Consider the following 26,405-nt stretch of genomic DNA (forward strand, 5'->3'; position numbering starts at 1 on the left):
TGGCACGAAATAGAAATATTTAAGATTTAGAACACTATTTCTAGATCACAAATCTTTGTTTAAAAGGTCAGATGTTTTCCACTGAAGCAAATCATGCTAGAGAACATGATCATCAGGTTTTTTACTTTAAACTTTTCATTTATATTGTTATATTGTAAGGTAATTTGTGAGAAAAATAAATAAATTAGAAAAATGATGATAGATAGATAGATAGATAGATAGATAGATAGATAGATAGATAGATAGATAGATAGATAGATAGATAGATAGATAGATAGATAGATAGATAGATAGATAGATAGATAGATAGATAGATAGATAGATAGATAGATTACCTGTGCTCTCCTCCTTCCAGAGCAGTACAACATGCCCTCACTATATAAGAATAAGGTGGGGAGGGAGGTTACAAGAACACTTAGCCTATCACAACCATGCACATGGGAGTAATTCTCTCTCTTCTCTCTATCCTCTCTCTCTCTCTCTTTCTCACTGCCCAAGTGTGACTTAGCTGTGGCTCTGGTCTGCATGCACAGCAGTAGGAAGCCTACTGAGACACAGTGATCATCTCTGCTGCGTCCCTGGTTAAATCTGCATGGCGACTTACCACAGAGCTTACATCTGCATTAAGAGCACTGTGTTTCTGCAACTACTCAAGCAGATTAGAGCCTGATGCTTGCCTGGTGCTGGATTATTAGGAGGATCAATTCTCCAAAGCGGGAGAAGTGATTAGACATCAACGTGCTGTGCGTTTCTGCAAAGCGATAGAGTTTAACAACCTCAACTCTTTCAATGATTCAGTTCTTCAAGTGTTCAGTTGTGTCCTCACTGTGGTGCCTGAAGCTGAGCAGATGGTTCTCTCCAAGGAATCCTCGACTACTTCAGCGTGTTTCAATCTCCAGTATTTGTCAGAGCAAGAATGAATTTTAAATGAGAAGAACAGCAAATTAATTAGTTGGATGTCATGTTATCTGCAAAGTTTGGACAGGTGAAGGTGTGAGCAGTTTTTTTAGAAAGAAGTGAGAACTTTGGAAGAATCCCTTACGAGCGTGCTTCAGGAGAGATGTCCAAACCTTCACGTCTGGTCAAACCCTCCAAGCAGCCCCGAAAGGAACCTCCAGGGAACCGCTCACACATGCTGGTCGTCGGGGAGAGGTTGATGAAGGCTGGCAGTGAGGGCAACCTGGTGAGATCCAGACCATCCCAGAAGTCTTCTGACACCAATCCAGTGGTTTCCAATCCAGGTATTATGCTTCCTACACCTGATTGGTGTTAGCATGATCTTACTTAGTTGATTAGATATATTTCACACTACAAAATATTAGACATTTGACCAAGCACACACATACAGATATGCTTACGGTTCTGCCATGAGTTTAGATCCACCCGTCGAGGAGCTATTGTACAGTATTCCTGACTGCAGCATGTGAGTGCGCTTGTATAGTTTGGCTGATGCCTTCTCTATATGGGGGGATTAAGACAGGGGTTTGACCCTCAGTGTTCACTCTGCTGATTAGTTACATTCCCCTCCTCATCATCAAATTCTCTCACATCACTTGATCTCAGTGCTAATCAAACCAGAAACTCTCATCTAGATTCACTGAGAGTTCCACACGTTTTTAAACAGTCACTGAATAGGTAGCTGAACACACTGATTTAAGCATAAAATGATTAGAGATGGTTTATAAGCCAGAAGATTTTATCAACCTTTGCTATTTCAGACTGATTTTGATGTCTATTTACATTAGGTTGATTTTATAATCTCTAAAAAGCCTCTCAATTGATGTCAGCGGTTGACTTACAAGTTTTGACAGTGCAGTTAGGCAAAAGTCTTGAAGAACTGTCACCGCACTAATTAGGTCAGTTTAGAAACCACATGGTAGCTAATGGGCACAGGGACTGAGGCTTCTCAAATCAATTAATATTATATCAGACACCTTCCAAAAAAGACATTCTTGTGGTTCATCACTGTAAACATACACACACTGGTTTTTCTATCATTGTGGGGACATTCCATTGACGTTTTGTTTTTTATACTGTGCAAACTGTATTTTCAATCCCATATCCATAACCCTACTCCTCACACCAAACTTTCTGCATTTTTAAATGAAAAAAAAAACCTAATTCTGTAAGATTTATAAGCTTGTTTTCTCATGTGGAATAAATCATTTAAAATGTAAAAAATTATTGTTTTTGAATCTTTAAGAAATTTTGTTTTAAAAATTACCCACTTGAGCAAACATTTACTATTGTGCATTTTCTTTCCATGGTAATCTATATCATTTAAAAGTTTGCCGTCAGTAAGATTTAAAAGTAATAATACTAATATTTTATTCAGCAAAGATGCATTAAATTCAAAGATATAGATTCAAAGTGACAGTGACTGTTTTACTTGATTACAAAGAAAAAAAAATATTTTAAATAAATACTGTTATAAATAAATAATTTCTGAAAGATCATGTGGCACTGGAACCTGCTATCACAAGAATTTATTACTTTTTTAAAATATATATAAAGTACTATATAGTACTACTATATCACAGACCCCAGTCTTTTGTTTATCTGTTACTAGCTGCTTTTAACTTGACTGCTATTTGCTGTTCTGGTGTGTGTGATATATTTTTATTATTTTTTTCATGTATAGCGCTTATTTATGTTATCAGTCTCCAGTGACTTTCAAATCCCAGAATAGTTTTCTTTCACTTCAATGATTTTTACTCACACTGTTTAGAGAGGTATGAGATTGAAGGCACAGCCTTAGAACCACTGTCCCCTGCTGTCACCCATTCCCTCTGCCAGGTCTGTTAAAACAGAGATTTATCCCAGAGACAGCACCAATCCTGCCACGCTGCTGCAGATACAGTACATGACATTTCCACAGGCACAGAATCCAACACTCTTAGATTCTTAAGAGTTCTTTCTACCCTCAGAGGCTCCAAATGTGCTGAAAGAGATTCCTCAGAAAAACCTGCAGCTCCATTCGCCTCCATGAACTGACACCTAATTTAAAAGGCTCTTTTCTTGCAGCTATATGTGCACTCAACTGCAGTTCATGTTTATGAAGAATGTATTTTTTCCTATTCAGCTGAACTCCAAAATACATTTTTAGCAAAAGGTGCACCTGAGATACCACACCTGTTTTTGTGACAGCCCAAAGCTCTGTAACAAGCAAAAAAAAAGAGTTGGGGGTGTGGTCTTTCCTTTTATAGCCAATCAGAATGGTTGTCACATCAGTTTGACTGCTACAGAGTGTAACAGTCAGGTTATGTTTTTTGCATTCAATTTCTGCACTGAGGAACTGATTTTGAACAATAGCATACCTGCTGTGAGCTACAAAGTTGTTATGTGCTTTTGTTGAACCACATATTATTTCATTTTCTTTCTTCTTTCTTCTTTCTTTCTTTCTTTCTTTTTCTTTCTTTCTTTCTTTCTTTCTTTCTTTCTTTAAATAACTGTGTTCAACAGTAGAGTTCCTGGTGAAAACTACATTACCCAAGATTATGCAAAAAAAATCTCCACCAATCAAAACAAATCACACCAAAATAATTTTTAGTACCCACCCACTCCCAATACACCAGTTTAATAACACTCTCAAACTACTTAAATATCACTGTTACACTCTATTGGGAGTTGGGTTTTGTTAACTTACTAAGGAGGCTACTAACTTTTGTGACAGTTTCATATTTTTCCAGCAAGGAGGTACCCTTTTTTAAGGAGCTGTATAGCACAACCGGTCATTACATAGATTTTTTTGATAATCAAACACACTTGCCTAAATAGTCTTCTCTCTTTCTCTCTTATGTAGGGTTGGAAAGTCAGATTCATTCTAGCAGAATGGTTCATTTAAAAGTCCTCTTTCTCATATTTGTAGTATTAGAAAGATTAATTCTAGTGAAACGGTTCCTTCTTACCTTTCATGTGAGTGTTCACAATGATTTGATTCACCAATTTGATTCCCTGTATTATGTTCTATTTATTCAACTCAGTTATTTAAATTATGATGTTTTTATCGTATTTAGTATACCTGTTTCAATTTGATACCCTAACTGAGATTTTTTTTTTTTCAATCAAAACCTCTAACTGTTTTTGTGCCAGTAAAAATGCTGCTCTGATTAAACAATTTGATAATTATATCCATATATATAATTATTCTTAAGTTACTTCATTGTAGTTTACCACTTTTTTGTAAATGCTTCAAATTATGATTAGCTTGTGCTCAAACCTGCGCTCATGCTTTTCATATTACAAAATATGTAGTCAATAAAATAGGGACTTTTTGATTTTGTGCTAGCTTAGGGAAAGGAATGAGAAATATGTTTCAAAAGCAAGTGATATTAATCATAATTATGCTACAGAGGTGTAAAGGGTGAGGAAATGCTTTGCTAGGTTGAAGATAATTTGGGCCTCTCTTTGCAAAATAGTGTGATTACATTCATCTACTCTGCAGCTGTATGGGAAAGATTTTAAGTTCCAAGAAAAGCTTTTGGAACAACAGATTGTTCTCTCAACACTTATCACAGTCAAAGCTTAAAAATTCACTTAATCAGCCTCCTAAACTGCTTATTGTACACAGCAAATCATGTCTTCATCTTGCTGGTGAAGTGAACTTTAATGCTCTGCAGTTATATAACCTCCCTGCATCTGCCTCTGAAGCACTAATGTAATACAGGAAAAGCCAGATCTTCATGTGCCGTTACGTCAACTTAATCAGCAGGAAGCGATATGGTTTGACATCAGTGTGATCCCACACAGGATGTGTGCCTGTCTTGTCCCATTCCTCTCTGTTGCTCTGTCCAACATCATTTTTGTTCCTGCCACCAACTTAGCTCTACGGCATTCTCACAGCTTAGGAGCAAAACACAGAAAACACACTATGCAGAGCACAACATCCTAAAAAAAAAATCAGTGTTGTAAATTATGGAGCATGTTCTGCATGGAAGAACAGCAGAAGACTGGTTAATGTACTGGTCACTTCTGTGCAATTTTCAGACAATGATTTGGAGTTTACAGCTGCTGTGAGCATGCACTCAGTCTAATCTCCAATCAAGTCCAGTTTGTTGAGTTATGTAGTAGCTAAGCCCAGCAATATCAGTGCTCACTGTTGTCAGAACCACAGCTACTTCAAACCTGAGCAGGCCAAGATCCACACTGCAGACTGCTTAGCTTGGCCTCTTCAGACTGAGTTATTAAAGATACATATTCCCTCTCACAACGAAAACTGCCTATAATGAGACTTAGAGGTGACTTGAGGGAGAAGACGGCAATAGCTCTTCCTCAGGTTGCACTATCCTTCTACTCAGAGAATTTATTTCCTACTCATTATAGTCAGGAAAGACGATTCATCACATACCATTTGCCAGCTGAGGTTGGTCTGTTTAAAATAATAATTCTGTAGAGCTCTTGTCAAGGTTTTTGTTGTATTTTCAGTTATTAGTCAAGCCACTGAATTATCACATTTTATTAGTATTTTGTTTATTTTGCAAAAGCCTGAGATGTGAATAAAGTCAATCTGGGACAATCAGTCATTCACAGTGTTACAGGTTTAAGTGTTGTAACTGGCAGGAGTGGTGTGTAGTATTAAATGGATATAATTTCCCGAGGTTATCCATTATCATAGGTGGAGGTCATGTAATGTTTAAAAAATGCTGTGGTTTGGTTTCTCTTTCTCCATAATGTTGTTTTCGCTCTGGACACACATACCTGTAGAGACATAGAAGTTTGACTTTGTGGTTTTCTGGCTAGCACCAGATAGCTGATTTTGCTATTTTTAGGGTATTTTCAGGGAGTTACAGTCATGCCAATTTAGCAAAAGTTGCAGTGAAACTACCTACAAAATTTAAATAGGTTACTGAGGACCAGCATAAGAAACTTTCAAATAAGGAGACATGACAAGCATACTAAATCCAAAATGAACATACCAAACTCAAGCTTTTTTCTGGAAGGTTTAAACCCATGAAAATATTTTAAAATATATCTAAATATATATTAGCTTTTTACTGGAAGGTTTAAACTTAAACTGGCTGAAAATCCAAAGAAACTATACTGCACAGCAAGTAATGAAGTCTGAACAAAAATAATTAGGTTAGCTTGATTTCTTTTTACAAATATAAGTGTATTGAACATAATGAAATTAAGTTCCTTTTAACAAAGTGACTTGAACAAGCAGCAAAGAAGTAGTAGTATTTTATGCCAAAATAAGTAAAGTTATATCTGATGCCATTTTATTCCAACTATAGGACTGTGATGACTTGGAGTTTTGGCAGTGATAAATTGCTTTAAAGTGCATAATGAGCCAAGAAATTACTAATGCACATACTGAGGTCTGAACACATGCATCAATTATGTCATAATACAGTTTATTATGTGCATCCTCATTTGAAGCTTTTTTAAAAAAGCTGTTATTGCACACCACTGAACACAGAATACGTCATCTTTATGCTTGACTGAAACTGTCCTTTTAGATAACTCTAACAGATGCTGTCAAATCACAGAAGAATCTTGTAGCTGTCATGCAAGGACAACACTAAATTTCCCAATGCTGCCAAACAAGCCAGATCTAACTGATCAAAAGCCACTGTCTTGAACATGCCGCACTCTTTCTCTTTATAGGTGTCTGGGTTCTTCATGTCTGAGTCGACTTCCAGTAATGTTTTGAGAGCTTTTTCATTTTCTCATATGAATCTTCGTAACCATCTGAATCATAGAAGTGAATTCTGTAAAAGTCCTTCTGTTTTAAAACAAGTCTTATGATGCAAGTGTTTTTTGAAGTTGTATCCTATTTTTATCATGGGCATTTTCAGATTTAGATTAGATTTGTCACTGCATGGTTAATAAATAGACTGCCCAGAATGGCTGGTAATTTGGTGCACTGCCTAGTCCACGAGCCGCAAGCTATGATGTCATGTTTTGCAACAGCATAATAAAAGAGATTAGCGTCCCTCATTGCTGCTCTCTTAACCACCTCACCATGGCTCCCCATCGCTGTGCTTGTCTTTGCCCAGCCAGAAGCTCTCAATAGGTGCAAACAGCAGAGAAGAGATCCTTCTCAGGACCATAATGAGTTTCTCCTCTTCCATTCTGTTCTGTGCTGTTTGTGATGTGCGCTGCATGTACGTACATGCTCGCTGAGAGTGTAGTGAACCATTGCAGCATGGCAGTCCAGAGGACCCTGCTTCAGGGCACAAGTGAACTAGATCAATCAGCTTGGCTTTGTCAACCTATGAGAGCCCTCCACTGCCACTGTTACATCTGTGTCTCTCCACACACTCTGCTGTTCTTATGTGTCATATCTTTTTTTGACAGCCTTTTTGTTTTAAATCAAAACACTGACGGAGACAGTTCTTCATACACATCCTTTATGTTTCCTACAAATCAGTGCATGACTGACAATGTTGAAAACAGTTGTGCTGCTTAATATTTCTCTGGAAACTGTGATACACTACCATTCAAATGGTTGGGGCATAAAAAGATTTTAAAAGTAAAAATAATAAATTAATGCTTTTATCCAGCAAAGACACATTTATAATGACATCAATTTTGTTCTTTTGAACTTTCTATTCATCATCCTGAAAAAAAAAAAAAATCACAGTTGCCACAAAAATATTAAGCATCAGTCATTCCAACATTGATCATAATAACTGTTATTATTAACTGAGCAGCATATTGGAATGATTTATGAAGGATCATGTGACACTGAAAAATTGACTAATGGCTGTAAGAAATTCTTTTTTTTTTTTTTTTTTTTTTAGACTTGTTCAATATATAGAACTAGTGGAATATAAAACCAAACATGTATTAACACTGAACAAAGCTGGGTGATGCTGACTTGCTGGCAATTCTCCTTATCCTACTAAAACACAAAGCCTGAAAGAGTTTCAGGAGAGTGTCTTGTATCCTAGAGACCTAGTGTATTTATACCCTCCTTATGGGTTAGCTTGGAAACAGAATACCATTAGTGAAGAGCTTAGAGGTGTAAACTTGGCTGTGGCAGTGCTTAATTCTCTCATTGGTTGAATAAAGCTGACCTGCTCAGGGACTTTTATCTGTGTTGTTGGTGTCTATCTAATGGTGCTGAAAGAGGAATGCCTAAAAATATGATGTCCTCTGGGCAGCCCTTCATATAAATGTCATTTTTGCCCATTGGACTGTAAAGTTAGTCTTCTGTTATCACTTTATTCTTAGTCTTTCTTTTAAATGTTAAAAGTGGCTGGAGAGAGTGGATTTGGATGTGAGTAGAATGTTACATGATATGAAAAGGGCAGGTTTGAAAGATGCTGGACATTTTAAACAAGTACACTCTCAGAAAAAGGTACAAAAGCTGTCACTGGGGCGGTACCTGTTAGTTACTAATATGTACCTTTAAGGGACCAATATGGACCCTTTAGATACAAATGTGTTCCTTTTGAAAGGGTGCTGTGAAAGGACACTCTGTGTGCTGAGAAAATATTTCAGCTTTGCCTTTGCAGTAATAAATTACAGTTTAAAATATATTAACATAGAAAACAGTTATTGTAATTTGCAATAATATTTCAAAATATTTGCTTTTGTTGTTTTTACTGTATTTTCGTATAGCCTAGGTGAGACTTAAGCCTATTTAAAGAAATGCATAAATAAAAAAATCCACTTTAAAACATCTTAACAACTCCAAACCTTTGAACAGTACTGTATATATAATAATAAAATCATGTTTTTGATATATTATCTCATTGTATTGTTTAGCCACTGTTGTTTTGGCTAGATGCCTTGATCTGTGGATGGACAGGAAGAGAGGGTGGAGGAACCAGTGGAAATTAGTAATTAACTGCAACAGGCAAAATCTTTTCCAATTCCTGCAAACAATGGTCAGGTATTGGAAACAAACATTATATGAAAAATTTTTTTTGGAATTTTTTGCATCTTCTGAGAAACTTCTTGCTCTGCAGTTCATTAAGGAGAGATGTAACCAAATCTGCCCTACTCATCTAAGCATTGTTTAAAATGCTGTTGAAGCCTCTTTTGTTGTCTGTTCAGGGTCACAGGTAGGGTTTGTTGCTGAAAAACGAACCCCTTGCTGACAGAATGAGAGCTGTGCTTCGAAACTTGAAGAAAAGCTCTTACTGGATTTATTGTGTTCCTTGTCTTAAACCTCTGATGCCATAACCTGTGTCCAAACACTTTGGAACCACAAACATAAACAATTCTTAACTAATTGTCTATGCCTTTTCTAGGCAGTAATCTCTGTCACCTCTGTCCTATCCTTGCTGATAGTTTACAAATGTTAGGTTTTAGGAACAGGAATGCCATTAGTGTTACAATAGACCCTCCTTTTTGCTGCATTTCCGACTCACACACACCTAACTTACATAAACTTCAGCTCAGTAGAGCAGAGAGTAGAGCAGTGGATTCAGCAGTGGGCGAGACACATATTTCATAGAGGGAGGCAGCGTGAGCCTCACACCGAACAGGATACACATGCAAACAGCCTCGGACATTTAGAGCTGGTAAGTTTTTTTTGTAGGACTGAAATCCAACTATAAATGTTAATCATTAATGGGCACATATTTCATAAGCAGTGGTTTGGGATGCTTATGTTTTATGTTTGAATTGCTGCTTAAGAACTTGCAGATATTGAAATTTGTCATTGAGATTTATATGGCAGATTTTAACAACCAGAACCAGCCTGTAATGTGTGGCGACAGTGTGTGTGCTGCAGTTATATGGACTTTGTCACTGAACCATTTTAAAAAGTGAGATTTCACAATATATAACACAATGAGCACATTATGTATGCTGATGGCGTTATGAGAATATTAGACGTTGTATTATAGTTAGCAATCTACCTAACTCTGTTGTACTGTTGTATTTAAGGGAAATCCTTATGTGTGCAGAACCACAGTAATATGATCACATCATATACAGGTTAGTGATGTTCAGGAATTGGGCGGTTGAATCAGTCCAGCAGATTAATTGAATAGGATGATCGTGGAATTGAAACATTGGCTCCTCAGGTTCATTTCTAAAAAGGTATCAGCATGAAGCCAAAAGTTTTGCAGTATTTAATGTGGCGTGTGGCAACTATTCTCTCCTAAAAATTCAAGAAATGTTTTCTTGTTCCACTTCTCAGGAAACGTTTTAGTCATGCTTAATTTCGGCAAACAACATGTGTGCTTGTATGATTTAATAAGAGGAACGGTGTTTGGCTCAATCTGCTATGCTTTCAAAAGACTGACACTGGCATGATGAGAGTGGGAAATGTGCAAAGGGGAGTGTAGCTCGCCTCATTTGCAGTAAAGATGTGATTTTTGTCATATTTCACACATGTAGGCCAAGCGATGATTTCTTGCATAATAAAGCAGTCACATTAATATAAAGTTTTGTCCTCTAGTAGGAAATAACATGTCTGATATAGCTTTACAGTCTGTCAAAAACACTGCAACTACATTCAACAAAGCTCTTAAGTTAAGAGAACATGTGGTGAGAATACCCTTACAATTATAACTTTGTAGAAACAATTCACACAAAAATGAATATTTTCTGAAAAATTTACTCACACTCAACCATCCAAGATGTGGATGAGTTTGTAGTTTTGGAGAAATTTAGCATTACATCACTTGCTTACTAATGGATCCTCTGCAGTGAATGGGTGCCGTCAAAATGAGAGTCTAAACAGCTGATAAAAACATAATAATCCACAAGTAATGCACATGACTTCAGTTGATCAATTAACATCTTGTGAAGAAACAAGCTGCATGGTTGTAATAAACAGGTTCATCAAGACATTTTTAACCTCAAACCATTGCTTCTGGCTAAAAATACGAGACATCTGTCTACAATATTACTTTCTCTAGATTCTAGTTTTCTGCTTTCATTTTTTAGGGTGAACTGTTCCTTTAACTTAAGGGGTTTCTAGCATCCAGCTGCAGTATTTTTAACAGACTGGCAATGGTCCTTAGCAAAGTATGCTTCCCCCAGAATGTTTAATGTTACACTATTTAACTTTTGGCCCTCTAGGGGTTGAAGCATAACAGTGCAAGTTACTTGCGATGAACATTGTTTTGGTAATTACAGTACATGAGCTGGGCTTTGGTTGTGCTTTTCTGCATGGATGGTGTACCGGTGTGTTAAAGATGATCATATTATCAAAAAAGTAAAAAATAAACATTCATGGATGAAGATCTATGACATGCATTTAGAAAACAGATAAACGTTCATTTCATGCTGACTCTAAAGTGAAAATCTCTTCAAATTAATCAAATGAGATTTCAATATAAACACAAAGTTTAATGTTTCAAAATTAAATAGAATGCCATTTCAAATGCTAGAAAATGAGCCAGCAGTTACAGGTACATAAATGATGGTATCAGTAATGAGATGGCTATGCCAGAGTAACCCGCAGACAGTGCCACAGCATTGAAATCAGCGTTCAGATTTGTGATACATCAACAGAGATTTGAGTGGTAATGGAGAAGAATGCAGGGCTCTACTGTGGGCCAGCTAAATGGTCTATGAAATAGCACTGGTTGATGAGGCTTAATTGTTGTTGAGGTCTGCTGAAATGCTGATGGCCATGCGTCAGCCCAAATCTTTTGAGCCGAGGCATTTGTGTGAGTGGGTTGCATTCCACTGCTTTGCTGACTTTGCTGAGGATTTATATTTGACGTGATTGCGCCTGCCCTGAGTTAGAGAGCAGGGATGGCACATTCAGTATTTCCAACAACGGGTGTGGTGTTTATACTGAGACTGTCGGTTGTAAATTACTAATATAAAATTCATATAAAAAATTTAATTAATAAGGAAATAAGGAAATTACTTGCACTACATGCTTTGGTGTAGCCGAGCACCCTTTGAAAAATGTCACCCAGAGACATTCGGAGTTGTGTTTATGTGCCATTAACTTAATGCTATTGATGATCCACTCTATTGCTTCAGATGTAAACCTGCTTCTCAATAAACAATGAAGTAATGATCACCAAAACCCATAGGGTTTCATGCAGTGAATCACATCTGTAGATACTGCACTTGCCTGCTCACATTGCTCTCTCTCTGTGCACATGTCCATTTGTATTCTGTCTTGCTTTAGAACCCTGGTTTAACTCAGCTGAAGTTCACATACCAGTATTTACACTCCTTTGACAATCTAATGCAAGCTCGGCTCATGAATCATGTTTGTCGGAGAACAGGACTGCAATTTGTTCTGAGCTTGAAGGGAACAATATATAATTTTTTAAAAAAAATCAACGTCACCATCTCCTCAGCACAGTAGTGCTGGTAAAATAGTGAGCTTGCTGGAATGGTCTGAAGTATTATCTGTGTATTGTCAGCTGAGGAGCACTTTCCACTGTTGTCACTTATCCTGCTTACAAAAATTAAGTTGGAATAAGGTTTACTCACAAGATTTAATAATTAAGCTGTAATTAGTCGGATTAAAGTCTGTTCACACCATGGACAATAACTATAACTATAAAGTTTTTATATAGTTTTTAAGTCCACACCACAACTATAAATATAACAACAAAGAGGAATGATATCTTTATAATCTTTTTCAGAACTTTTTTTTTTCAGCTGATGAACAATAAATTCATTGACAGCCAATCAGAATCCATCCCAGAGTTAAAGAGCCAGAGCATAAAGTGGCAGACGACAGTCCTGCAGCGTGTGCTTAAGATAAAAAGAACTTTAGCATCCACTGGTGCGGACAGTAACATATTTATTGTTTTAGTTAATGTTCTTGGTTTGAGCTGGCCTTAAAGCATTTAAGAAATATGACATCATGATGGAAAGCCTTCAGCCTTCAGCCTTTCATGGCAATGTGCAAAAGAGTTGAAGTGGTCCAAATAAGTTAGATTTGCTAACTGAAATGTTAAACAGCACTCTTTGAAAATTTTGAAAAGACTGAGGTATGAAGTCACCATCATCTTAACAATCAAAATAAAATACAAAACAATGTGAAAAAAATTATGTAAATAATATAACAAAAATTGTATTTATGTAAATATGCTGTATAAATATAAAAGGATTAAGAGTTTAATAATAATTAATACAATTTGTGTATTCATAAATTTGAAGGTGGGGTGCAGCTAAAGCTGTATTACCTTGGCAGCCCAGCAAAGTTTAGTGCTGCAGCCATATTTCATGGTGTTTTAGTTTTAGATGAGGAGAGTTGGTTTGGGTTTATTGTTAGTCTGTGTGAATGAAAAAGACTATGCAAGGGGGATCTGAGCTGGGTGATATTTCTTGCCTGTGTTAAAGCTGGTGTCCTGATCTGCGAAGTGTAGTACCAGGTTAATGGAAGATTCCAGTGCTCTCCACTCACAGAATAGCAATGAATATGGGGACTTTTTTCTTTTAGTGAAGAGACTAGGGTAACTCGACTTTCATTTTTATCCATATCTGAGTCCACTTGCACTACAACCACTAAAGTTCTCAGCTCGTATAAAAATCCATTCATCTTGGTATAGTCAAATCTCTAACGATACATTTCAATTCTTGATGGAAAGCAGAGTTGAACAGCCTCTCAGTTTTTTGTCTTTCTAAAAAGTTCTGCATGTTTGAACAGTTTGGTTTAAATAAGCTGTTGCTATACTGAGAGACTGATACTCTTGGCTAATAAAGCGCTATACAGGTTTCTATGGACACTGTCTACTTTAGACTATGAGGGGGCTACCAAAATAATTGCAAGGTCATGGAATAAGTTTTACAAAAGAGGTACATTCCTCTCAATGTGTGAAACTCAAAGACGGCCAAGAAAAACACTCACATTACAGACTCCTACCATAGTATTAGACACTGTGGCTTGGCATTATCAAAATTTTCTTAAGATAATATTTAAATCTCAATTCTCATTTTCATTTTAGAAATGTAAAATAACTTTACTTTTACACTTTTTCCATATTTAATTTTCCAGGTTTAACCAGTCGTAACATATGAGAACTGTCAGCCTCATTAAACATTAGATGGCACTGATACATTATATTAAATACATTTGTGGTAAACCATTTAATCATACAATGCCAGATTCCAGGGATTAGCTTCACCATGTCAATGTTCTATTGTTATTTGGAATTTGTACTTTGCATGAGGATCTGTTCGGACAAGTCAGGGAATCATTCTCAGCAAGTCAGTTGACGAGAATGATGGATGTGTTGGTTTTATTTCATTCACACAGTGTCCCTTGAGTTACCTAACACTTCAGAGCATTTATTCCTGGACCATAAACGAATGCCAAACACAGTTTAGGATTTGAAAGATAAAGCAATTCTCCCATAACAGGACAGAGAGGTAAGTATGCAAAGCTGCTTATCATGGTTAGCACAGGCTCCAACACCTAATGCAAGTGCTGTAGTGAAAACTGATTGAAAGGAAGTCATTAAAAAATCCCACATTTTATGACTATTCAGTTTTACATAATACTTAAGGATTCTCAACTGAAGACACCACACTGAATACTAATCACAACACACTGCAGTCTAAACATTCAAGCCATGGCAGATGGCAGACACAAAATACTCTAACCATGCCAGTTATGTCAAATGCCATAATTAAGACATTCACAATGCCAGTAAGAAGTTGATTTCCAGTGAGGAAAAGTTTTCCTTGTTACATAAAAAAAAAAAAACGTTCCCCTCAGAATGGGAAGACAAATAATGGCCTTGTCTGAAGAAATCATTGTCTCACTGTGGATCTCATGTCTAATATTTGTTCACTAATAAATAAATAATTTATATATATATATATATATATATATATATATATATATATATATATATATATATATATATATATATATATATATATATATATATATATAATATATATATTATTTTATAAAAGTCTCTTTTCCAAAATGCTCACCAAAGCTGCATTTACTTGATCAAATACACAGTAAAACAGTAATATGGTGAAATATTATCACAGTTTTATTTTAATATATTTTAAAATACAATTTCTTCCTGTGATGGTAAAGATGAATTTTCAGCAGGCATTTCACCAGTTGCAGAAACATTCTTATAAATTGTGCTGTATAGCTAATAAATTCCAATCATTCTGAATTATCTAATGAATAAATAGAAAGAGAGATTTTTTTTTTTTTATCAGGCTCCTATGTTTAGGTTCAATGATTTCAGTTTAATTGCAATGAACAGATCCTTTTCATTGCTATTAAAGTGAAGTAACTGAACCTAAACAATAATAATTAAAATAAAAAATATATAATTTTAGAAGAAGATTTCAGACAGCATATATATCCTATCAGGAAAAAGCACACAATGAATCTCATGTATGACCCTATTGACCCCATAAATAGATCTTGTGTGTGTCTACATGGCATTTGACTGCTATACCTAATTTTTCAAGCATAAAACCTTCATGAAAGAGGCAGAGGAATCAACACTTACTTCATTTTGAGAGAAAAGCAAATACTCATGATGCCAGGTCTGCAAATAACCAAACCTCTTGAAATCATCCACGCTTATAGCTTAGTATGGAAGATGAGACATGAGCCAAACTCAGTTTGAAGTCCTGTGTGTGATGTGTTAAATGCGAAACTTCAGATTAAACGTCAGAGTGAGACTTTTAAATGTGTTGACAATTGGCTAATGCTGTATGACTGTGCCTCAGCTTGTCCACACCATAATGCTTAAGTTTTGGAGATACAGGTTTGTCATTCAGTCCCAAGTGCATACAGTAAATAACATCTGTGAGTGGAGAGAGGATATCCTCACCATAAAGTGACCTAAAATGCTTGGAAAATGACAGACAATGCCTGGATTTTCTCCAGTGGTCATCTGTTTTACTGGGGAGAGTATAAATTACAGAGTATAAAGGATATAAGGGAAGGTTTTTAATAACCCATACACTTGGAACTGGATAACATTAAAAGACCATTAAAGGGAGCGTTATACTCTTGGATAAATTGGATGCAAACATAGAAAGTTACCCAGAGGGGCTTTGCAAGACCACTGGAGATAATGTTAGCTCATCTTTTGTTCATCTGAAGTAATTAAAAGACAATAAAAATAAAATATAGATGATGAATAGATGGATAAATTGATAGATACAACATAAATGTTTCAACAATTCTAACAGATTTAATAAACAGCTCAATGTGATACAACTGCCTATAACACAAAATATCATTGATTCATTGTCACACTGTATCTTTTTGCACATTGAGTATCATTATTTTTGTCCAAAATAGTGTTCCAATAAACAAAATTATGTTATGTTATGTTATGTTATGTTATGTTGTTTATTTATTTATTTACATTCAAAAGTTTGGGGTCTGGAATTTTTAAAAAATTGATCGAAAGTCTCATTGAAGGCATTTATAATGTTACAAAATATACACTATTCTTTTGAACTTTTGTCAAACAATCCTGCATCCTGTATCACAGTTTCCACATAAAAACTATAGCAGCACAACTGTTTTTAACATTCATAATAGTAAGAAATGATTCTTTAGCACCAAATCAGCATATTACTATAAAATGATTTCTGAAGGATCATGTGAGACTGAATGACTGCTGAAAATTATGTTTTGCCATCAGAGAAATAAATTACATTTTAATATACCAGTTATTTTACCTTTTAATAACATTTCACAATATTACTGTTTTTACTTTATCTTTGATAAAATAAATGCAGCCTTGATGAGCATAAAGTGTATATAGTGTATTTGCATTTACAAAAACATTATATTTATAATATTGATAATATATCTTAAATCATGAGAAATTCTACATTAATAGAAAGTATTACAAAATTTGAACCTTACACCAAAGATCATTTGCAAAACAATTGCTAAGGATGTGCATAACAACACAGACTTCCTTCACGTTTCTCAGAATAACTGCAGTCGCATATCTATCTGTATGAATGATAACTTTCACAGGAGTGTGAATGTTTCTTTAGTCCAGCAACAAGCAGGCATTCATACATAATCACCACAGAAACAGCTGGCCATCATCAGTTATCTACAGCCACTTCCTCTCAGGGCCATCCAGATGTCTGATGTTGATCACACACTAAGCACGTTTTTTTTTCAAATGGGGGGTAAAAATGAAAGGAACATCTCTTTTCTGGTCAGAAATGGGAAGCGTCTAGTAAAAATGCTCCATCTCAACATACCTCATTCACAATATGTGACACTTTTTGCACAAAAATGAGAAAAAATGATTTATATTCCCTCATGCAATATGCTTTATGGGGAATAAGTGCAAAGGCATGCAAACTGCAACCATTTCATCTTCATCAGTCTGACCGTCTTCGGTCTTGTTGACAGTGTGATTTTTCTTTCACAATGACTCTGTGAGGAAACAACTCTTTTAGTGTCCATTTTCTCATAAGTGAGCAATGGGCTGGGGATATTTCAGGTCAGGAAAAGTTAAAGGGCTTCAGCAGACCATTACTAAAGAAATGTATGACACTTTAGCTGTCCAACAATACTAGGCCTGTAGAAAAAAACCAACATGAAGCACAAATCTCACCACAATTGTCTGTGAATGGATCATCTCAGTCCCTATATTCAGACTTTTTTTATTAACTACAAACTACAGGTCACATGAAAGACTATAAAGTTCCTCTTCTTCTCTCCTAATGTTTTCCAGTAAAGCTTATCCACAAAGGGAGGACAGCAGCACAGTAAAGAACGAGAAAATTCCTCCACATACCACAGGGTTTTTAGATGTCCTCATTAAGTATTAAACTCTTTCCCTAACAAGAAGCCAGAGACTCTGAAATGGCTACCTTGAGAAAGGAAATTAAGTGGGATTACTGCTTGTCTCTCATTAGCTTCCAATGATGGAATGTGTCTGTCTTAGCCAATAATTATGCAATAATTCTTTACAGTAAACTTGTTGGCACATTCACCCAAACAAAACTTACAGGTTCCACAAACTATGAAATTTTATTTTGCAGAAATGTATTGATGTACAAGGATTTGTGCAGTGCTTGCAACATATCAAGCAGCATGGTACATTATATCTAAAATGATTTGTAAAACCTTGTAAAGCTCTTTTATTGTATAAGAAAATACATTAATTATTTGTATCATATTGTTTTACATATGTCTATTGAATGCACATTCACAATATAACAGAAAAAAATAATTTAAACAAACTAATAGTTCCCATGTAGGCTGTGTTATTTTAGTGATGTTTATATACTATTACATAGTATTTATTAATATTTGGAATTAGTATTTATTTTTTTTATCTATATTTTAACTTTTGTTTTAGTTTTACTCATTTTAGTACTTGCACTTAAACTTATTTATTTGTTGACAAGACAACATTTATAATTTTCATTTAAGTTTAAGCTTTTCATCTAATATTTATATTTTGTTTCATTTTAGCTTTATTTCAAATAACAATCTGGTAATGATTTTGGTAACACTATAATAAGGACTCATTTGTCAACATTAGTAAATGCATTAGCTAAGATAAACTAACAATGACCAATATATTTTTTAAAGCATGTTAACAAATACAAATAACAAATATATTTTAAAAATGAATTAGTAAATGTTGAAATTATCATTGATTAATATAAATAAATGTTCATTGTTGGTTCATGTTAACTAGTTCATGTTATGAAACATTACACCATGATTTTTTTTTTAACAGTTTCTGTTTTCTTAGTTTTAGTTAGTAATAACAACAATGCATGTGAATAATAATTCTAAAGTATATAGAACTGTTGATTCTGCGCAGTGGTTGGACTCCCCACTGGAGGGCCTCGATGCCATGCAGTCAGCCCGGCCTAATAATGAGCCATCAAATGAGTGCACTGAGACCTCTTTTGGCAAGGTGCAAGCTGTTTATGGGAAACAAATGGCCTGTTTGTAGCTTTGCTCAATAATTGCTCTCTTGGCCAGCAGCTGTCCGACTCTAAGCCGGTCATTGCCTTGACTGTGTTGCTTATCACACTAATTAATTGCAGGTCTCAAGCCAAGTACAGCCGCCCACTGAGTGTCCCTATCTAATCTGTATTCCTTTGTATATGTTCTTATGCCTTTAATCAAAGAGCTAGCGAGAAGCAAACAGAGGATATGCTCCCATGAGGATGTGGACAGCAACAGCAGAAAACAAAGCAGTGCAGATGAGAGCGAGCAATCAGACCCCTGGTCCCCTCACACCATACCAAGGAGACACACAGTAGGAGGGCCTCGTACTGTGAGGGACGTGATCGTCATGCAGTCCTACAACATGGACCAAAAGAAAGAGGCCTTTCTTGAGCATTTAAAACAGAAGTATCCCCATCATGCTTCTGTCATTATGGGGCACCAGGAAAGACTCAGAGACCAGGTAAGCTTAATCAGCTCAAATCAGCTATTGAAATTTTTTTCGCTTAGGCTTTATTTAGGTTTTTAAATATGATAAAATGATAAAATAAGGTAACAGCACAGAAAAAGAAGAAAAAATCCATTGTATTGTGTAAATCATTACATTTCATCATCATAGTCAATGAAATTCCATAACATGACATTTATATAAGAGATTGGTCCATGCCTTACAAGAAGAACTTTTACAGTTGGTTTAGCCCCTCTCCACATATGTTACCATTCCCTTACTCTGACCTACACATGTATCAAGGAACACTGACATTTTTACTGCTGCTAGTTTCCGCTTGACATTTTCATTGTATCTTTGCCGGATGGACAAGTTTGAGTGGTGTAGTCACAGCTTGGACTGTTGCAGGTTTATTTGCATGTACGCTTGAATAAACGATTACATTAATAAAAAAAAATAATACATGTGAATAAACTGTTTAACGTATACCGTAAATAATTAAATAAATATTACAGGTAGGCTAAATTAAAGCCAGTATATATGTCACGTAAACATAAGATGTAGGCCTACACAATGAATGTAATACCATGCCCTCTCCAGATGACTGCGCTCACGTACAGATATCCAAAGCTTTAGCATTTTACACCATCAGTAGTTGCCTTCAAAGGAAGCAGATAAACAACAGAACATACAGAAAGAACCCCCTCTGAAGTGTGGGACGCGGAATGTAGGCTTAAATAAAGCGCGTTACCTTTAAGCGCTGCTGCAACGTCACTGACTGACTTTACATGTAAGAATTACAGATGGGATTATATGCATTTATTAAATTGTTGTTGTTATTATTATTATTATTAACTTTTAATAAATTCTGATTTGAGTTGAAATATTTTATTTTATCAGTATACTAGTAGAGACAATCCTGCAGAATACGGCTACGTAGGAAATGTTCTCGAAAAACGCTGACAATCAGAATTTAATTCTCCAGAGTGTCGCGTAACACATTTAATGTTCTCGAAAAACGCTGACTTTTCAGGACTTAATGTCACTATCTTGATTTAAGATGTAGTACACAAGAAGGTGATGGAAAGGCACATTTCGCAACCAATTTGCTTCAGTGCATTTTTGTAGCCCAACAAGTCTTTCAGGTAAGTTCGTGTAGGTGGGTGTGTCTCTGTGCAGACGCTGATGTCACGGCTTTCAAAGATCATCACTTCACTACAGACAAACTTCTGCGGCGATCTACATCTACTTTCAGACACACTACCGGACTTGCTATTGTCATTTGCAGTTTATTATCTGGAATATGTCCTTCTTTGTGTGAAGAGTCAAGGTGGAGGTTTTGCATCAAGGTATTGTAAATTAGCCTAACATGACAATTGTTTTACAGTGTCAGCAAGTCAGTCGCTTGTCTCAACTCGTTAAGTAAAGATAATTATGTTTATTTTACTTATATTGTATAGGGTTTAAATAGTTACCGTGCATAATACCGTTAATCTAATTGATAAGCTTTTTAGCTAATCAATGCATTGCATTGTGTTGCAAGTCATCGGAGTAATGGATGAGTAAACTGAACGTAAACAAAGAAGTAGTCATACTGGTTCTCTTGGATCAAAATTCTTAAAGATATGCAAAACAATTAGAATATTACGACAGTTATCATATTATGAGATTCTACTAGTTATAAGATTATGAGAAACTACTGCTTATCCATTTCAGTGTAGGCTACCCAAAATAATTATGGTAGTGTAATGTTTTTTAAACGTGTGCCTATACCATGGTAAGATTATGGTTTTACCAGGTTTTTTTTTTTTTTTTTTTTTTGACGTACCAGGCAAATACCATGGTAAAAAGTGCTATGTACCTATTAGCATCTAATCACCTTAATCATTGTACGAGAACCACCAGAGTACTTTTTTTGTATGTGTGTGTGTGGGGGGGGGGGGGGGGGGTGTCTTCTTTTAACTCACAAGTATCACTTGCTTTCCCAATAGCTGGTTTCTTTCAATGCAATGTGTCTGCCTCTTGAGTTTTGATTTATTTTTTTCTCAAGCGTATGTTTTTTCTGTATCTCCGAAGCACATCCAGCAGGAGGGAGTGTGTTTCATCCACCTTTCGCTCTTTCGTTCTGTCTTCAGTATTCTCCAGATCCAGAGAGAATGATGTATGATTTATCTGACCCTGCCAGTGCATTCAAAGACCTGGCATTAGACCAGCTCAGATGAAGCATGGTTTGTGGCCATTCTTCTGCCTGTGATTAGAGGAGAGTGCAGTGAACCGTACAAGCTGCTCCCCTCAAGCCCACCCTTACGCTTTAAACTGCTGTTTTCAGGCCTCTCTTGGCATTCTGCAGGTAGCGCATTCTAACAGTGCCCGAGTGTGAGCGTATGTCAGCACGGCTTGCTTATGCATGTGAAATAGGTGTAAATGTGATCCCTGGTCTGCAGGGTGCAGTTGAAGCATCTGGATCTGGATGATCAGAGTAACACATTCAACAAGTGTTAAGTACAGCGGCTGTTGTTGACTGCTTGTTTTTTTCAGGGTTATCCTTAAGCAATCTTAAGAATGCAATCATATTTATTTTATTTAATCCACACAATGAAATGTTTAACGTACAGTTGCATTATGCATGTCTAAAATGATCCCAGCTGTCATGCATCATTAATCTGGGCACAGTTTGGTGTACTTTTTTTCAAGCGAACATAAAAGCCTATTATTTGCTCTTGCTGCATCTGTACACACCGGAGCGATTGTTAGTCCTCTCACAGTGCAACACCTGTGCAAAGATAACATCAAACTCATTCATCACCTTCAAGTCTCAGCCTGGATCTTCAGAATGAAAGATTTTTGGATATGCCTCCTAATGAATTGCCAGAGCACTGTTTTCCATCAGTCAACATAGATTTTGACTTTAAAAAGAGGTTTCTGGTATTGCCTGCATAATGGGAAAGTTCAGCCATCAAAAACAATTTGTGCATTTCATAAGAATGCATTCAGTGTAGGGATGAAGTATAGGGTGAATCTTGAGTCACTGCAGCAGTAACATGCGAATAATGAAGCTGATCTATTGTATTTTTAAGGGCCGTTCACACAGAAAGTGTTTTTGTATTCCACTGTGCTGATTTTCCATTGTTTTGTATGTAAAGATGCTCTAGATCAATGTTTTTGGCCACTAGGCTTGCATCTTGTGCCTTTTGCAGTCTCGTTTATGACATCTCAAATTTAATTACAATTTAATTATTTCAATTATACTTCCCATTGTCTCACATTTTGCATTCCACTGCACTGCTTTTTCATAGTTTTTCTATTGAAACATGCATTAGATGGATTTCTTTGACTGTTGCGTCTCGCTAAATGTGACTTTCCAGTTAGAATGTCAGCTTTAAAAAAATGTGTATCTGTACCTTGAATAGGTTTTTTTTTTTTTTTGCATTCCACTGATCTGATTTCCCATAGTTTTTCTTTGGAAATGTGTTAGACGGAAGTGTTTGACTGATTCACACATATCTCTATTGCAATATTTTGCGCATTACACACCACTAAAAACGTGTTGCTCAAGTTAAAAGAACTACCTTTAAAAAATCATGTCTCTAGAGTCTAGACCTTTTTTTTTATTTTTAATTTCCACTGCCCTGCTTCTCACGTTTTCACATTCCATTGCACTGCTTTTCTATTGTTTTTATATGTAGACATGTACTAGATGGACATATTTGACTTGCGTTATTATGTCGCACATGAAAAAGTGTTCTGAAAACATTCTGCTTAATTTAATTTAAAAATTCATTTTTTTGACATAAGACCCTCTTCTAACCACTTTTAAACCCTAAAAAAGCAGTTCAAATGGAACACGTTTTGCATTCATACTTTTCCATTGTTTTCTGTGTTAACATTCACTAGATTTATGTCTTTGACCATTGCTTTTACATGTTGCATCTTTTGCAGCATATCACTCATGACACGCCACTAAAAAGAGTGGCTCTCAAGTTCTTCAACTTTTAAAAAAGTAGTTAAATTTATTTTCTTTTTTTAAGCTCAAAAACACATTCTGTGTGAATCACCCTTTAGGCTGAACCGGACATGGCCTTACTCTTTAGTATCAACTTTGAGACTTGCATACAGCATGTCATGGAGATTTTTGCATTTTTGCACAGACTACTGTCAGCAGAGATCCTCCAAAAGGTACAACATTGTTCAATGTAGCATTGTTCAGTCTAAACACGTTTAGAGCTCGAACTAATCTGTGGGGATGCACAAAAACTTAGTAAAATGCACAAAAGGATGGTTTGATTTAAATATGGTTCTGAAAAGGTGTTTACAGAAGTGTTTCGAGACGCTTTCGGAAATGCCTGCGTCAAATGCGGAGTCTAAGGTGTAATTGTGTGCTTCTGCCCTGACCTCATAATTGCGTTGTCACCAAAACCACAGTCGAAAATGAAGCAGCGCAGTATAGAAGGATTAAGTTCCTTTGGGTCATGCAAGGTGGTAATCTGGCAGGCGTGCATGTCAGAGCAGGTCAGTGTGCGTGCTGCCGTTATGATGAGATGTGCTCTGACTCAGTATATGTGGCCTTCTGCCTGTCGCTTCTTTCTGTTGCTGAGAATGGAGCAATGACTTCCAGCATCAGGGTGAAAGCACATCCTCTGTAAAACATATACATCATCCAATGTCTGCTGTCTGTATAGGCCCACATTGTGTTATTGTGAGGACAACCACGTTGATACATTTTGGTCTTTGAAAATAAATAGGCTACAAAGGATAATGTCTGTGCCAGAGCACACTAATTGGTCTTTGTGCGTTTACTGCTTTCATGCCACTGGAGATAAATCACTCCATTTTCTTTTTTTATTGTGAGCTAAATTATAGGACTGAGCCGTAATCGACTTAAAGACGTGTTGACTCTTTTATGTCCACGTGTTGTGAAACAGAAAAGGAATCAGACGACTACCATACCTTTTTTTATATAACGTACTGTAGTTACCCTTGTGATCAGTAGATTATTGTTTTCAGTTAATCTCTTTAGGCACATAAATTGCAAATGTGGTTGAATAATAAATGAAGGTTTTTAATGTCATATTTTTGCTTTTTTGTTCTGTTGATTGTTTACTGGATATAGCTGTGTCTGTCTATTTAGTATCTCTCCACAATTCCTCTCTGACCTTTCTGTGGCCTTTTATTGAGCATTAAAGTTTATGACGGTACCACGCTGCTCACATCTTGACATTCAGAATGCACAGTTCATAAACTTATAAATGTATTAATTGAAATAAAGCTGAAATAAAATAAAATATAAATTTTAAATAAAAACTTTAAAAAAAAAACTTTAAAAAATGAAATGAAAATGATAAATGTTGACTTGGTGACTTTGAAGTTTACTTCAAAAGTAAGATTACTAAAACTGAAATTAAAAACAAAAAGAAATATAAAAAAATTTAAAACTAATAAAAACAGCAAAAGCACATAACAGAATTACTAAAACTAAAATGAAAACAAACAATATAAAATTAAAAGCTAATTCAAAATATTAATAAATACAGTAATACCTAACACATAATACATAACATTGCTGAAATCTTTAGGGTTCTCTCTATTTAGGCATTAATTTTTTTATTTTGTGATGTTTTTTTTTGTGGATTGTTTTATGTTATATGTTTTTAATTGTTTTTTTTAATTTTGTGTTTGGTTGTTTTTTGTTGTTTTTTGGATCAGTGTTTCTGGGCAGTGTGTTGTAGGGGAGTTGGGGGAGCATCTCTCTTTGGCCTCCCTTGATTCTTTGGAGGCCATGTCAGAAGGAGAAGCCCCTTCCGCCTTCACCCGAGGCAGCCGCTCCCGAGCGAGCCTCCCCGCGGTCAAGTCAAATTACCAGACCAAGGACAGGTCATTTGGTAAAGTGACACTCAGTGTTTTAAAGTTTTTAACTCATGGATGTGTTTTTGATTTATTCATTCCCCCATGATTGTCAGTAGATATTTAGAAATAATTTTGAGGAAGTTACAATCTATGTTGCACGTTAAAAGAGGGGATCACTAAGTCCCTGTCTAGGACAGAATGCAGATGTCACCATTACCATTGGTACCCTTGTTACCCTATATGCTGTACTGTATGCATTTCATCTCTAAAGTCGTGCAGAAATCTTACATTTGACATATTGTGCTATTATCAATCTCTTATACTTGGTTTATATTTAGGTGTCCTCTACCTGCAGTATGGAGAAGAGACCAAACAGATCCGAATGCCCCATGAGGTGACGAGTGCAGACGCCATCAAGGCTCTGTTTGTCAGTGCCTTCCCTCAGCACCTCACTATGAAGATACTGGAGTCCCCCAGCGTGGCTATATACATCAAAGATGACATGAGAAATATGTACTATGAGTTGACTGATGTCAGGTGTGTATTTTGCTCAACAGAAAATCTTGTCATTGTCAGACATGAATTTTTTTTAACATGAATTATATAATGAATTTAAAACATATAATATACTGGGCCCTATTTTAACGATCTAAGCACATGGTCTAAAGCGCACAGCACAGGTGCACTCAGAGCATGTCCGAATCCACTTTTGCTAGTTTAAGGACAGGAAAATGATCGGCGCGCATGATTTAAATGGGTTGTCCCTATTCTCTTAATGAGTAATGGGTGTTTACGGGTGTAATGTGCAATCAGAGTCTCATCTCCCATCCCCTTTAAAAGCCAGATGAGCTCGCTCCATGGTTGGTTTGCTATTTACATGCGGAATGTAATTTTTCTTTTTTAAAAGTGTTTGTGTGCTGCTGCGCGTCCCTCTGTGTGTAATAAGCAAAGTGTACAAAACACTGTGCACCCGCCTATAGGCGCGTATTACTACTACTATCTTTATATTTAAATAACAAAGAAAATGTGTAGGGCTTTAGTTTAGGTTTGATTTTGTTTATGGGGTATTTTATTTTCAGTTAATAAATATAGCGAAATGATAACAATGCACCTGAAAACACCTCTTTTTTAGACCAGCACGCACAAATGGGCTCAAATGCATTTGCTATTTAAACAACGCGGAAAATTAGAACTGTGTCGAGCTGAAACTAGCAAAAACCTTGCGCCGCATTGGGCCGGGTGTATGTTGGGGCCCATAATGTACAAAATATTAGATTTTGTTAAATATTGCAGAAATAT

General features: G+C 36.0%; 1 protein-coding gene across 5 annotated transcripts in view; it reads left to right on the plus strand.

The window, feature by feature from the left end:
- The first annotated feature begins 524 nt into the window (after positions 1-524).
- LOC109060515 (sickle tail protein homolog) overlaps positions 525-26,405 on the plus strand; it is a 52,974-nt gene continuing 27,093 nt past the window's right edge. For 4 of the 5 annotated variants that reach the window (XM_042774420.1, XM_042774428.1, XM_042774436.1 and 1 more), the window contains exons 1-2: positions 24,982-25,141; positions 25,445-25,643. In XM_042774420.1, coding sequence (XP_042630354.1) covers positions 25,039-25,141; positions 25,445-25,643 — 302 coding nt within the window. In that variant the 5' untranslated portion in view covers positions 24,982-25,038. Of the gene's footprint in view, positions 1,242-18,996; positions 19,301-24,962; positions 25,142-25,444; positions 25,644-26,405 lie in introns of those variants that run through there. The other variant, XM_042774446.1, reaches the window with a different exon arrangement.

This window comes from Cyprinus carpio, chromosome A2 (assembly GCF_018340385.1).
Source record: "Cyprinus carpio isolate SPL01 chromosome A2, ASM1834038v1, whole genome shotgun sequence".
NCBI classification, from domain to species: Eukaryota; Metazoa; Chordata; class Actinopteri; order Cypriniformes; family Cyprinidae; genus Cyprinus; species Cyprinus carpio.